Source organism: Chiroxiphia lanceolata, chromosome 3, assembly GCF_009829145.1.
Source record: "Chiroxiphia lanceolata isolate bChiLan1 chromosome 3, bChiLan1.pri, whole genome shotgun sequence".
In the NCBI taxonomy this organism is placed as follows: domain Eukaryota; kingdom Metazoa; phylum Chordata; class Aves; order Passeriformes; family Pipridae; genus Chiroxiphia; species Chiroxiphia lanceolata.
The window spans coordinates 69,604,354-69,620,899 of NC_045639.1; the positions used below are offsets into that span (position 1 = coordinate 69,604,354).

General features: G+C 35.9%; 1 protein-coding gene across 1 annotated transcript in view; it reads right to left on the reverse strand.

Annotated features, from left to right (window-relative positions):
- SLC16A10 (solute carrier family 16 member 10) overlaps positions 1 to 16,546 on the reverse strand; it is a 63,101-nt gene that overhangs the window by 17,699 nt on the left and 28,856 nt on the right. The window contains exons 2-3 of the mRNA XM_032682587.1: positions 7,115 to 7,259; positions 3,340 to 3,778 (exon numbers count right to left, since the gene is read on the reverse strand). Coding sequence (XP_032538478.1) covers positions 3,340 to 3,778; positions 7,115 to 7,259 — 584 coding nt within the window. The remainder of the gene's footprint in view (positions 1 to 3,339; positions 3,779 to 7,114; positions 7,260 to 16,546) is intronic.

The following is a 16,546-nucleotide window of genomic DNA, read 5'->3' on the forward strand; positions in this document are numbered from 1 at the left end:
TAAAAACATGTGGAAAGTGTTTTCAACTAATCTGACAGATTGCTGTTGTGAACTCACTATTTAAACCTGAATGGACTAAACTAGGATTTTCTTTGTCTATCTTAGAGGGTCATCAAAAAAACTGCCTATTTTAGAGGGTCATCAAAAAAACCCCACTCTCAATCACTGCAGTTTAGACTGATTTTAAAATTGAGAGGAATAACAACTATTTGATCTAGTAATCTTCTGATTTATCAGTTTGTTCTTCAAAAATCTGAATTAATGTTGAAAGTATAGAATAAAATTAAGTCAAAACTTACTTATAGTGTTTATCTCAACCCAATTTCCAAGTGACATGTAATGGAACACCCATTAATGGAATTTGACACCAATTAAACTGGGACAAGAAAAGCTTTCCCTTTTGGTTCTCCCTTGCAAGAGCCAAAAGGAATATGATGCCTATTGCACATGCAGCTGATATCCACCAGTCAGGGACTGGTAATTCTTGCCAGCTCCTTGACATGCATACCATCTAGCTTGCCATATAATCAATGTGTTTTAGTTAGAGCCCACTTCATAAGCAGGTTATTTCTCCAGTTTTTACTTGATGAAGCAAATACAGTGCAGATAGTTAAAATTGCAAATACTTGGCCAATTCTATTATTCCAAAGCCCAGAATGAGTTTTCACTTCTTTTGTACTACAAGTTTCGCAATGTGTGTTCTCCTTTCCAATATACTTCAGGAAATGCAAGAGACATGAACAGAAATCAGGGCTGGCCCTGAAGCACATGGAGACCCTGCCTGCACCCTCAGGAGCTCGTCAGCTGTGCCAAGCTGGCATTCAGCAGCTCATCTGCAGTGACTTGAGCACACCAAATCTGTGACCTCCAGCCACCATGGGCCTGAGGAGTGAAACACAAGGACCCCAATCCATAGGGCCTGCGGCACCTGCACTCCATCACATGGTCAAGAGCAGCCACTCCAGCTGAAACTATCCTTTCCAGGTGGGAAAAATGGGACTTGGTTAAATAGAGAAGCCAGTTCTGAGGTCTAAGACGAGAGCTGTAGGCAGCAGGTTCATTTGTGTGTTTATTTTTTAAGGTGCTTGCAATCAGCATTCTAGCAGTCTGGCTGCTGTTGGCCAACCCTAACAGTGGGAATAATTCAAGAATTTTAACGTAACAAAAGCTGTCACTCACCTAAGGATCATATCCCTTTTCCAGTATTGTTTACTGCATTTTTAAAATTGCAGCAATGAGACAATAGTAACTTTCATTTTCAAAAGATCAGGTAAGCACTCTGTGGTTTAGTAGACATACCAGCAAAAAACCTTATTTTTTCTTATAGCCCTTGATTTATTTGTAAGTGCATATTTCTATGTACTTCTGGAAGTACATAAAATGTGGGGGTTTTATCAGAAGCAGACAAAACCAGGATAAAAATGTCCAGAGCTATCTACTTGAGTTGAAGTATCTGTTGAAGGCAGAATCCATACTGTTCCTTCATGAACACTGATTTATTCACTCTCTCAAATATAGATCCACATGGACTTTCTAAGGTTTTAGTCCCCCCAGGATACATCATTGCCCACCAGCAATAAGCACCACTTCACTTATTCATGTTCCCATAAAAATAAACACCTCTTTCCATTAAAAGTATTATCCTCATTCAACAGGAGTGAAAGCACCCTATAAAAAGAAAAAATGTATACTATAATATAAAAAAAGATCAAGAACTTTGTCCTCTACAAGTCAACCAGCACCTTTAGTCCAGCCTATAAACTAGAAGCATTTGTACAAGCATCTTGGTAAAGACTCACAAGCTTTTTGTTCAATAAATGTATTTTAGAAGTTCTATTTGACTGCTTGTATAGCCTTACTCTTCAATTCTCTGCATGAGTTAACAATCATTTAGGATTTGACCAATAGCTTTCTCTACAACACCAACTCCTCTGAAGACTTATTTCAAAAACATCGCTATGAAGCTTATGAGGAAATAGCATAAGATGTCACAACAGCTCAGTCATTTAGATTGTACAGTCCTTTGAAATAGCCTAGTTCAAAGTATTAAAGAGTAAGATTTACATGATTAAAAACTAAGTAACAAGAACTAGCCACTAATAAAATTCAGTTTACAGCTGCTCAAAAACAAACTAGCCCCCAACATAAGGTAATTTTGAAAATAAGTATCTGATGCAGAGTCAGTAATCTAACCAATGTATTACCAGAAAGATGTGACACCACCTGTTATATCGCATAAAAACCCCTGGGCTTTTAAGTCATTGAAAATTTTTTGACAGAATTAAAAGGTATTTATTATCATTAATCTTAATGTTCTATCATGGGTGAATAACAAATATTAAAATGATTCTTCTGTTTTCACAGTGAATACTACTACTAGTCCAATCAAATACTCTTGAATGTAAGGATGTGTAACTGTCTAAATAGAGCATCTCACTGCAGGTCGTGGGCTCTTTTTCCCCCCCCACATCTGTCCCTTTTAAGCCTTTTGGTTTACACCACTTCAGTTTAGACAGCACCACCAGCAAGCCATTAAAAAATAATTCACTATTTCAGTAGTGTAATGAGTGCCTGTCAGATACAACGTATCTCCCAGTTGCACCTAAATTTCATAGTTTAACAGTGTACTACAGAAAAAAATCTGCTCGGGAAAAAAATTAACTCTAGCACATGTACAAGAAACGATGGCTGACTGACAGCTTCTCCATCATCAGAAGCCAAAGCTCTGTCAGTCACTGTAGACAGCAGTAAAACACAGCTCAACTAGCAGCTAGTAGGGATTAGGTAAGAGGATCAGTTATATTACTGCTATAGTAGTAAACCACAAAGCTAAAGCTTGAGAGACGGAAAAATACAAGTATTTTGCTTTTAATAAAGCTGAAAAATGGTGAATATAATGCATCCTAAAAATCAATACTTTAACATACCTCAATATAAAGGAACAAAAATTACAATTTTTACCCATTTTCTGTTTTCTACTCCTTTCACACTTCCTCTAAAACACACAAGTGTCATTGGCAATGTATGCAACTGAGTACCAAAATGAAGAATTCTCTTCGGAACAGCACAGAATATTTTTCAAATGTCTCTTTTCACGGTTAAACTATTTTAAACTTTAGACTGAGGACAAAGAACAAAAATTTTAACTGGCTTAACTAACAGTTCTGATTAAAGCCCTCTTTCAACCAGACAACAACCAAGTTAATTTTTCATTTCTCCCAAACACAACTTGCACTTTAAATCTTGCTTCCTACCAGCAATTGCTTTCTTAGTCCATAACACAAAGGCAAATAGCTGTAGTTTCAAGCGTGTCATATGTTGGAAGAAATGTGCACTTACCAAGTGAACATAAGGCACAAAATATCCAAAAAGGGCAACTGGAATCCCAAAAGCCCAGATTCGGTAACTGAGAACTTTGAAAACGGAGAAATTGCAAATCTTTTTTCCAGGGGGAAATTTGAACCTCCCTTTCTTTCCTCCCTCCTTGTCTTTGGTGTCGGAAACAAGGGGTTTATAAGTAAATCCAGCCAGGAACAGAATAAACATAAGGACGCACAGGACCCGCAAGGTGTTGAACAGGTTGACAGAATCGAGCAAAACTCTCAAGAGGAAGGGCAGTGACACTGTGAACAAGCTGCTGCCTGCAGTGACGATGCCATTCACCAGTCCCAGGCGCTTCTTGAAATAGTGCCCGAGAATGACCAAGGACGGCTGGTAGGCAAAGGAGCAGCCACAGGCAAACAAGATTCCGTAGGTGAAATATAGAGGTTCAATGGTGCTGGACCAAAAGGAAAAAAAAAAGAAAAAATCATTAGTGTTTTGTAAGATAGTGGATGCTCATGTTCACCCACTATATATATATGACAGCTTTTCAATCAACAAACATAATTACAGAGGTGAGTGGAGTTTGTATATACTTATAGTTGAAATGCTCTGTGTCAGGTTAACTCAATGATTATTCTATTTTCTTCCACTGAAAATTTCACAGAATTCACTGAACAAGTAAAAAAGAAAAATTATATTCAATTATAATTACAACAAATATTGTGGCTAAAATGCTTTAAAAATCACTGTTGGGGCAAATCAGCCAAATATGAATTCAACCACAGCTGGGTTTTTGTCTTCCAAAGAAAGGTGTAATGTTTTGATTTAGATATTTCTTCACTGCGTTAGCAGTTCAAACGTAATACTGAACACTCGTCATGAACCCAGAAAAGTCAAATATTTAAACAGTTTCTTATTAAAATACAGTACCAAAGTAGTAAACATCATTATTAATGAAAAATAAAACATTTAAATACTGACAAGTTTTGGTAATATAACACATTATTAGTAAATGATAAATTTTTTTAGGTATTAAATTTTTTAGACAACTAATTCCCTCTAGATTAATTATTTTAAATTCAGTGTTGCAATCCATATATTGAATATGCTAAGAAAGAAATTGAAAAATGTTAATCATGAAATATTTCAGCTCATAGTAAGGTGGATCTTCATCATAAGGCTCTCCACCATTACCATCTACTATACAACTGAAATGAAGCAGAGCTGTTGTAAGTGATCACAGGCAATTATGTGCCATTAAAAGGTATTTGTGCAAGAAATGTTAAAGGTATGAAGCAACAGTATCAGTATAACTAATTAAATTAGTTTTGTAGTATTAAGAAAGTCAAAGGAAACATTTATTTACATTTAGATGAAGGAGGCAATGTGCAAGAAATTTTTATACAAGATTTCTGAGGCAGCACATGATGGTTTATATAATTATTTTTAATATTATGTTTTCAATGAACTATCATCTCTTTTTTTTAATCAGCTAACACCCACTTTTAAAGTGGTTCTAACAAAAAGTTATAAAAAGTTTAATCTGTTAGACCATACATTAATTTTTTCGGGGAGAGTATGAATGCTTTATGTAGTGCTTTCCATCACAGGAAAGCACTTCTACAGCACCCCTCTGTGGAAAAATACACTCCACAAGCTTCCCATACATTTGAAGAAATTCTTAGAAAATAGTATTTGACTAATAAAGGTCTGACACCAGGAACTCTGGTTTTGTGTATTATAGAGAAAAATATTTGTATAATATAATATAGTCACTTTCTATATTAAACTATCAATTTCTGAAACTGACTACACACATCCTAAAGCCAGCGGAAACAACATATGGGGAAAATACTTATTTTTTACCATTATCAATCAAAAATAACCAGGAAAAATAAAAACAGACATTATAAAATGAGAGGAGGAACATAATACAGTAAGGGCAAAGAACTTGTGCTTCAATCTGTAGATTCATTCAAAGAGTCTGCAGCACAACATACATAATAAAATATTGTCCTACTTTATAAACACTCTTACAACTCAACTTCCTAAGAGATAAAATTTATATTAAGAAATTAGAAAAAGCAGTAAATCATATTTCCATTTATCTACTTTACAATACTTTACTTTTAGAACACGGACTTCTATATCTGAACTATACTCCTTCAATTAACTGATAACATCATAGTCATAAATCATTTTAGTGTAAGTAACATAATGAAACACCAAGTATGCATAGCAACCTGGCATATACTCTTAGAAGAATTCACTCTCAAAAGGCTCTTCAAAACAAAATTCAATTAAGCTAAAATATTTTTAAAGCCTTTACAAAACAAATTCCTCTCGCATGCCTCTTCTTTGCCTTTGTTCCATTGGATGTCAGACAACACTTAACATACTATTAGGAAGCAAGGAAGAAGAAATGATGAATCTTTTAGTTTTTACCTCACCTTTAGTAAGCAGCTTCTTAAAACATATCAGGAAGTGGGGGTTTTGTTTGTTTGCTTTATTAAAATAAATTAAGCAAAATATTTGCACTTCGATTAACCAAAAAACAAAATAAAAATTGGAAACTAGCTCAAGTAACAAGAAAACAAACTTTATCTTTCCTACAAATACAGGTTAATCCAAGAATAAATATAAACGTTAGTCTCAGTATCTAAGACAGAACTATTTGCCTTCTCTTCCTGTCAATTTGTGGACATGTTTTCACATTAGGGGATATATGTCCAAGCTAGATGTAATAACAGATCAGGCACAGTGCCACATAGCATGGACAGTCATCCATCCACATCACAGCCAGCTCACATCTATCTGGTTCAGAGGACAAGCATAGAAGAGACATTTTCACAAGCTTATCTGTACAAATATATTTTCATCTATGTAGGAAATTCTTCCAAATGTAGCTCTTGACTGCTCCTCTACTTATTCTGACAAGGGTGGGGGGAAAAAACAGCAGTCTGAGAACTAGAGATAACTGGCTTATTTTCCTGCTGCTTCTTAGCCTATCTTCACTAACCAATTTCTGTTGATGATTAGAATAAGTAAACTTCCTGTTTCCTCATCTTCTACTGGGCATGTCCAACAAATCTGTCACTCTTGAATTTCTTAGGATTTATTCTGCGGAAGTTATAGAAACGTACAAAAATTGTAAACCGGAGAAAAAACCCCATTCAAAGTTTTTTTCAGTAACAAAAAACCCAGAGATTTTCTTAAGAAAGAAAATAAGCCCTAAGTATATATCATTACACTAAGTTTTTTGCTATCCCCATGTTTGGCAATTGAATCACTAAAAACAGATGAAACCAACAAATTTTATTAGAACATGAACACTTTCCCGGAGGCCCTACTGTGTATTTATCAACATTAAAACTGTTTTAAAAGCAAATTGAGGGGACAGGGCAGGGAGGGAAGACAGCAGCAATGCTTATGTACCTGCTAAAACACAACATACATTAAGCAAACATATAACAAGTTTATTCAGGACAATGCTGTTATCTTATAGCAATAGTCTTGCTGGTGATACATTTATACATAGCGGCTGCTCCTGTTAAACAGCAAGTTCTGTTATGACATTCTATTGCATTTTTTAAATTACTTTTGAAGTTGAGCATTCACAAGTCATAGTTTGAAAGACAAAACAAAAAACAAAACAAGTTTTCTACTTTAACAGATAATATAAAGTAGCACTTTATGTTTACTCCTTCATGTTCTGTTGCTAGAATCAGCATTACCTCTACCTTGTAAAACTGATAAAATACTTTGAAAGTTAAGAATTTAATTTTTTTACCTTACAAAAGAACTTCCAAGGAGTCCAGCAAGCCCTACTGCAGCTCCAACAACAGCAACTTTTCGACAACCAAATAGGTCTGTGAATATGCTGACTATTGGAGAACAGAAGAAGACCATCCCCATAGAAAGAGAGTTCACCCATGCTGCAAAATTAAAAAAGAAACAAAAAAACAACAACAACAAAATTTTAGAAGACCAAGAGATTTCAGCTTTCAACTAGTATTTATTTTCATCTGAGATTTTATGTTGCTAAACTAAAGCAGGGTAGCAACTGGGTAACTATTTTAAAAATATTTAAATGCATTTTTAAATATATTTACCTAACATGGTAAAAAAAAGCCTAACAATTTACATAATCAACTAATTTAGATTTCATCAGCTCAAAGAATGCATTTAACTTTTTTGTAGCTATTACTTCCACCTTTTTTTTTTAAACACCGAAACATTCCTCTAGTAAATAACCTAATATTCAGTCTGATGACTAAGTCATTAAAAATACTTTTGAGGCTTCATATCCATTCTGACTTCAATTCACTTGACTTAATTCTAGACTTTATTGACTTTAAATAGGTAGGTTTGCTGAAAAAAATAATTTTTAAATTAATTACTAGTTCTAGATCATATTGAACATCAATAACGAGTAAACAACAACAGACTTTTATACTGTAATATACACATTAGGAATTTGATTTTACTTTATACTAAACAAACCAGTGTAGTAAAACCATTTCCATATATGATGGAACAATGTCACCACATCTGATACTTCTCCAGCTTTACAGACCTCATTAAAATTGTACTTGGTTATAAATGAGTCTTTAGATCATTAAGATTCAATTCAGATGAGTCCACCATAGTTTCAGCTACCAGTGCTTTTTACTTCAGATAGCTTAGGTAGAACAGAATTTGTTTAATTTTTAATTAAAAGTCAGCTTTCTGCTTTACTTCATATGGGTGTTCAGGACCACATCACTTCCCACTTATAATCTAACAATCTTTGAAACAGGCATTACTGATCTTACACTTAATAGTTCTCCCAGGACATAAAGGTCAATCAGACTGCCATAGCACAATAGTTACAACTAATATATCTGGCATATATGTTACCATGTATTGCAAATATCCCCATCTATTTCGGGGAAAAAATGGTCTGAACAAAAAGTAGAAAAATCTGCTGATGGAAGATACGTTGGGGGAGAAAAAAACCACTTTAGCTTCTTTTTTAATGGTACAGAAAACATAAGACCTCTTTCAACCTGGAATGGATATAAATCTGTGGGACTTTTTTTTTTACAATATCTTTCCTAAAGACACAGTTGGATAAACAGTTGTGATTCAATGATAAGGGCAAATAAAACTATCTGGAAAAACATATATAACCCCAAGACCTGGTGAAGAATATTTGCAAGTATATCTACCAATACCAAGGCTTAGAAGATGTGTTGTTAAAGTGCCAGTGAGCTGGGCACATTGATGAAGACCCCACTGTGCAAGGCACTACAGACAGAAAAACAAACCAGTAAACAAAAAAATTGTTTCTTCCAAGAATTTACAATGTAAATGAAAGACAAGAGAACAGATGTCTAGAGAAAACAAGAAATTAGTACAAGAAACAAAACCTTTATTTTAGGGCAAACAGTGATCTCAGTGAACCATGACATAACTGTTTGGGGTGTGAGGGTGATGTTATTGGGCATGTTTTTTGAGCATGTGATAAATGTGTTTCAAGGCACAGTCTGAAGAGTGAGGTACTTTCATGGGCATTTTCTGTGTTTCCTGGGTAGGACTAACCCATATATAATACTCCTGTCAGCCTTGCCCTTCAGCATCAAACACTCAAGCAGTATGAAGGGAGAGCACAAAGGACTTGGAGGAACAAGGCGTGTAACAGCAACTGAAAGGCAAAGACTGAATTTATGAAATGTCTGTTCTTTCTCTTCCTCTGCCGTCAAGAAAGGCTCGAATGCACCTTGGGTGTTGCAGGAGACGACTCGGAGATCTGCCCCATTTTACAGCCTATGTGGTTACTGATGGTACAAGACAACATTATACCAACTACAATTTGTAAGCAGGAGTCAGAGAGAACAGATGCTCTCATATAGCCTGGAGACCAGCCAGTTACAAAGCTTCCAAGCAGTCCAACTTCTACAAGACTCCTCTTTACTTATGTTTCCCAGTGTGAGCCTGCAGTTTTACTGTACAAAAGGGAACTGCAAACACTAGGAATGTCCATGTCTTCTTGTCATCCTCCCAGATAAATGGTAGCTACACCACCATGAACAGTCCTCAGCATCTCTGCTTGATTAGCAGGGCAGCACTAATAAACAAAGTACCTGTGACACTTGGGGTATCTGCAAGGCCAAGAGAAAAGGCAGCTAAATCTTGAGAAGTGGGCATCACAAGACTCACTGTCAACAGTAGTTTCATGTGGTATGAAGGTACCATGAAATGGCTGAACCTCCTGTCACGCTCCCTGCCTAGGTACCAGAAGACACAAAGGCAACTGGCACTAGACAAGCCCACCAGAGATTACTTTCTTTTGAGAATCCCATTGCACATGGACAGGTACATGCACTCTATTCATGAAGATAGGAAAAGAAAGTGGGCATCTGTTTGCTTTGTTCAAGTAAGCTTTCCAGCATTCTTACACTTTCTATGCAGTATGAAAAATGTACAATGAGTTGTCTTCCACATTTTTGTAAATAGAAGTTACAACTGTCCCAAACAATACAAAAAAATTACAAATGCAGCTGGACAGAACATGGAGAGCTCTCTAGAGCAGCTATTACATAATAATTAAAGCATTTCTCCTCTAGGCTATTGGCTGCTTTCCTGGCCACAAGCTGGCTATATTCCAGAGCTGTTAATTCAGATACTAATATAGCTCTTAATTGCTACATATAATTGCATTCATATTCATACACAAAACATTTTGATTGCCACAGAAGAAAAGCTATTCCTACTTTAAGGACTTAAACATTCCTTGAGGTACTAGAAGCTAAGAATTAGTTCCTCAAATCGTGTAATTCTTTTCAGAATAAACAAATAGTTCAAGAATTTGAGAGATCCTGTTCTGGAGGAAACAAAAGTGGTTGTTGAAAGCTATTTCTGGAGCCAGTTTGCTCATCTCCAGCTAATATTAATAATTTCTTGCCCATATAATCACATTTACATGACATTTATTTTTAAGAACAAAATAACTGCAATACTGCGTAGATCGAAGACTGATTTAGCCCAGCATCCTATTTCTGATCACCACAAAGTACTTAGACAAAGAACACTGGCTATGTTCTCCCAACATCCAGCAATAAGCTTTAAGAACATTTAGTTCCATCAGTATTACTTTGGCTTCACTGCTTTTATTGTAATCAGTTACAGAACATGCTCAAGCACCAGCAACACATTAAACCCCCTTTGTTTTGAACTTACTCATACTTTAATTCCCCTACTGTGAGAAATATGAATTAATCATCCCTGCTGAAGTTCCTCTTGAAACCTATGATTTTATATGCCTAAATCAGATCTGTTCACACTAATTTCTTCTCCAAAATGAAGTAACGTTTCTTCTCCAAAATGAAGCAACATTTTGATTCAGTCTGTCTTTTTACAGAAGATGTACTCTTCCTTCTTGCCTCTTTATATTGAGTCTGATTGAGTGTATCATACTTTTTCTGAAACAGGGTAGCCAAAACTGCATACAGCATTTAATACAGGACAAACAATAAATTTCTATGCTAAAATAATTTTTTTCCAGTCTCCATGTTGTAATTACTCTTTCTTTTTTCTTTTTTTTTCCCTTTTTTTTTTTTTTTTGGTTCAGAGTAAATACGTTTAGAAAAACTATCCATGACCTTATTTTCCTTCAAATAGTAATGACGTCTAAAGAGGTAGATGCCTTTTTTTTTAGCACTTATTTGGATTATATTTCTCCCTATGAGACACATACATAAACTGAATTTAATCTGTCATATTAATCACTCAGCAATAACAGAATAACCCAGCAAGTCTAGAGGTCAGCAATCAACACACTCATATGAGGACAGCCTATAGAGTTTGAATTTGTTCAGCATGCAGAAGACAAGCAGCTCAAAAGAAATCTAATCTGTACCTCCAGGTATCTAACAGGTGATCATTACAGAATACAAAGCCAGCTTCTTTTCAGTGATGCACAGTGACATGACAAAAAAATCCCAACTGAAACTGCAATAAAGGACACTCCAGTTAGATGTTATGAAAATTTTCCACAATCAAAGTGGTCAAACATCAGAAGGTCTGATCCAAGAAAGTTGCAGAAATTCCATCCTTGGATAAATTCAAAACTTGACTGGACAATACTTGAGGTGCTTGTTGTTGCATGAACCCCACTACTCACACCAAGGAGTCTGAGAGCAGAATTAAACTTTATTACAAAGGGCATCAGTTTAAATACAGTGTTTAAATCGTGTCACATGATCTCTCAACCAATGACATTAAAGTATTCCACTGAGCATGCGTGAGAGTACCAAAGACTACAAGTCCCATAATACTTTGCAACACTCTTCCTGCTACAAATACTGAACAATCTGATCTAACTGAGAAGCTCAATGTATTTTAGCTTGGCCTGACTTGGAGTGAAGCGAGTCAGACCAGAACCACAGAGTCTCTGCCAACTCAAGTACCTGCATATAATTTATGCAAGAATACTGTTCTAAAGCCCTGCTTCTTGAAACTGGATGCTGAAGATCATGTTAAACATCAGCAGTTCTTCAGAAAAAAAAAATTAAGTTGGCAACATTAACTTGTTCAGGTAAGAAAAAAAGAAATAAAACTAAGCCATGAAATTAAAACCTTTAGGGTTTTCCCCCCCTTCAAAAATGGGAAGGAGTTGAAGATATCCTTGAATTCTAAGCCAAAAATATCCTTATAAGCAATCTCTTGAAATCTATTATTAGCACCATAGATGTAAACTTCATTGCTTAGAATTACTGTATCTACCTCCTACTGATGGCAATTTTTTCATCAGTATCATTTTATTCTTGTTGCCTGTGCCCAGAAGCACTGGCTTACCCTTTGCACTCCAGACACATTCTCTTTTATCCATTATCTATTTTTCTTTCTCCAGGGCAAGCTAGTTTTCCAAAAGAGGGAATTGTTCAGCAGATGTTAGGTAACCAACAGATCAACAGAACCATTACACGCAACAAGTATTCCAATATCCTCCCATGTCCTTTGAGAGCCTCTGTAGGTCAGGCTCCTGGAAACTGCCATCCTATTTTTATAGCACCAAATACCTTGTGCTACATGCCTTGCTTACACATGCCCGTGAAAATTGTTTCAGAGCCTGCTCAGTAACTTCTCATGAATCGCGAGGAATTTCGTTAGTTGTAGGTGCAAAAGGAAGAGCAACTGGTTTCCACAGAGCTGCTCCTATTACTGAGCAATCCACAGATCCCAGATCAGTATGCCAGTAGAAAAGGAAAAAGTGGATGTTAAAATGCATGCACTGGCACATTTAGAATTCCTACTGTCAAAAAAGTGCACTGCAAGTACTATCCAAAAGAGATCTGCTGATGCCATTAGAGAAACTATGTGTTTAAAGACTAAAAATAAATTTATGACATAATGCTGCCACAGGAAGTATCCTATACTCTGAACTCAGGTTACATGACTACAGCTTTCAGTTTGCTTACTTTCCAGTGTTTAGTTTGCAGATATCTGAGCTAGGCTTCCCTTAAACCAATACTATCAACACCCTCCCTTACCCCCCACTCCCCCACCCCCCAAAAAATCACCATAATTTAAATGAAAATTCTAGAATATTTTGGGCAAAGATAATTTAGCACAAAGAAATAAATACTGTCTCATTTGGACACCAAAGCTATCTTGAATAGGGTTTGGAAATCACAGTTATCTGTAAAGGATCTATTCAGATTTCCACAACACACTCAAGAGATCATGGTCAATACACAAAGATTTATAAACCAGGCAGTAGTGGAAGTACCCAACCACAATACAAGATATTGGAGGTTTTTCCCTACTCCTTTTTCTTGTTTCCTGGGGAACAAACCTTTTACTGAATAACATTATTACTGAAAGGTACTACTAGTTATGATTGGAATCAGAAACCAAGAACTATATGTGACCCACAGGATCACAATAAAGAGACCTTTGAATAGATACCCTGTTTCCATATCACAAGCATGAAAGTATAACCTCTGCTTTCAGCAAACACGAGGTCATTCTCAGGCAGTTTGAATGAGTTTATTCTGATTGAGCTCACAGATTTTGCCAATAGCTGTAAAGTTTCCTGTGCTTATGCATAGCATCTCTTCAACATACATGCCTTGTGACAGTCCAAAATGCTACTTCAGGTTTGTATAAGCCATGTTGAACTTGATGCAAGAAGGTGGAAAGAACTATAAACTTGCAAATATGTTGTAAATTTAGTAAAATAAGCTTATAGTAGGAGTAAGAAACAAAACCAAACATTCTACCAAGCCAAAATATAGACCTATTTCTTTCAAGGCTTTATACATCATTCTCTGAAGATGTGTGATAGATGAAAAACCACAGGCCAGAAGAGATTCACATATATCCTTAACACAGTGAGCCTCCCCAAACTTGCCATTTACAAAAATTGGACTACAGTAGTTTCACCCTCTGCCTTCAAAAGTAACGACAACACAAAATCAGAATTTCTACTGAAATCAAGTCCTTGTGGGCATAAGCAACAGAAAAGTAAAAACAATGTGTATTCATATACTGACAAAACATCCCGTACCACTGCAACTAACTAATTACTTAACATACAATTAACACTTGCTATAATAACACTAGCTTAGGCAGAGTTTTGTGGGCTTTTTATTTTTGCTCGTCAGTTCCCCCTTTAACAAAACACAGTTTTGTAATGGTGAACCCAAAGCAAATATCGTGGGAAGCTAACCATGACATTTTCTTCAAACTATAAGTCACAAAATAGAAACCTGAACAGTTAAAGAAAAAGATGTTCTTATAGGCAAACAATGTTTACTACTAGAAAGACTGCAGCTCTTTGTGTATTTTAAAAAGTTAGAAGAAAAGAAACAAATGCTTGAGTTAGTAAAAGTTAAAACAAAAGCTAAAAAATGCAGCATCAGAAAAAATATTGCTGCTAGAGATTATAAGTATTAAGCCTTCAGGAACCTTTAAAGGAAGGCTGAAGTAAATCATTAACAGAAAAACACGTGCATTCGGATTTCATAGCAAACTGAGCTTGACCTTTGACACTTAGTAAAGTCTGAAAATGCTGTGGTAGGAAGAATAAACAAGGAACAAATCGATAAGAAATGGCTCTAGTCACTTGTTTTTCCTTTTAGGAGTCACACAAGAATGTTTTCTGCTGACTGTCTGAGATGGTTTTCAAAGCACAAGATAATCACATTTTTAACTAATGGCCTAAAAACTGAACCGCAGAACTGATTTCCAGGCACATTTTTATCTTCCCTTTCCTCCCTCCAAATTAGCAATGGTTTGTTTATTCATTTTTTTTTTCGATTCCAAACAGTTGAAGGCCAAAAATTATGTTCTGTTTTGATTTAGGATAGGTAATGTTCCACATAAGAAAGTTATAAGCTATTAATTTCAAACATGACAGTCTGATTTACCAGAAAGGTTTAATCCTAACTGCTCTTGCAACCAACAGTTACACACATTCCAAACATATCTGCAACCAAACATGTCATACAATGGTCTCATGTTTTAGAGCTATAGCATAGATTAGACCTCAAGATCCAAATTCCTAAGTTCTTATCAGAGCTACCAGTTTTCTTTCTTTACCCTCCTCTCACTTGCACCGGGGCAAGACCTGCATATCAAGGTTGCCTTTTAAATGACACAGGCATACATTTCACTTCTACAGTATCAGAAGTCCTTGGGAGACCATGAAGATGAAGACAGCTGTGATAAAGAAATCTTACTTCACCAGTACGTTTGGTACACTGTTTAAAGTTCAGGAGTGCAGATTTCCATCAAGCAACTCACAAACTAACCCCAACTTTTCACGTGCAAACACCCTTCTGAATCCACCAGAACTGGCTAAAGGACTCCATCATATCTCAGTAACTTCATGCACATCCTCGGGACAGATTGTAACAGCACGTATTTCCTGATTACATCAATGTATTTCTCTTATGCTCTATAGGTCCCTACCAAAATAATGAAACTTAATTTGGGTTTTAAATCCATACCTTCAAGGTTCAAACTGTTATCTAAAAGATCTTCCGGTGTTACAAACCACCCTTTCCCATTCTCCACCCCAAAACAGTCATTAGTCAATAGCCATTTTAAGCAAGGGACAGACTAGTTACCATAAGGAAAACGCTAACCAAACCCAAAATACTATTATACAGATCAAATAAAACATAAGGACAAGTGATTTTAGGGCAAATCATTTAGATGCTGTATCAGGTAAGTATTTTTCAAGGTAAGATCTGGTTGTTTAACTTACATCTGCTTCAAGGAGAAGCAGACAAAAAAGTGTCTATTTTGAAACAGAACACTACAATCCAAAAAACAGACAAGTGTTCAGAGGCACTAAATGCCTGCATTTAGCAATATAAGTACAAAACTGAAATATACAGCAAATTTCTGTCCTTGCAATCATAACATTATTTTGTGCTATAAGTTATGTGGAAAACTATATTTGACTTTAAAGCAAGGAATCTTCAGATAAAGTGAGGTGACAATTAAGAAGTTCAGTATGGGTCTCTTTCATAAAGAAAGTTTTCTTGTTTCTCCAATATTTTCATATAATTTTATCAGCCTTATCAGAAATACAATGCCAAGTGGACACAGAAGTCCAAAACTGCAATATTTTTAAGCAACACTAAGAATTAGATGCTGTTGTCCTAGGCTGAAGAAAAAAAGGGGACTTTCATGAATCTCCTTTTCTTTCACCCCTGTCACCCAATCTCTTCCCTTCAAATACTGAAAGCTTAGTCAAACAACAGGGGCATCTGAAGTTTTTGCACAGCAAACAAATTAATTAGTATTGTCCCTTTCAGAGGACTAATAGGGAGAGGAAATCATCTGCACGGAAAGCTCGGTAAGAGCAGATACAGGAAAAAGGATGTATGACAGGGTAAATCTTTATGTCAGCATATGCCCTTTATATCAGTTACACTCACGTGTGACTCAGCTTGCGCACTAACCCTTGCAAAGTGAACCAGCCCCTGTAACTCTTGACCTTGTTCTTCTATCTCATCCCCATATAAAACAGTCAAGACTGACAATGTAATTCACTGGGACAATAAACTATTTCTCATTAATTTAGTGCCCAACTAATCAGGCAATTATCTGATTTCCAGCAATCCAAATGCCCAGGTTGCCATACATCTAGAAAACCTGAACAAATTGCTACTTTGCATACACAGAGTAATTTTATCTTAGATAATCAGCTAGCTGATAAACCCTC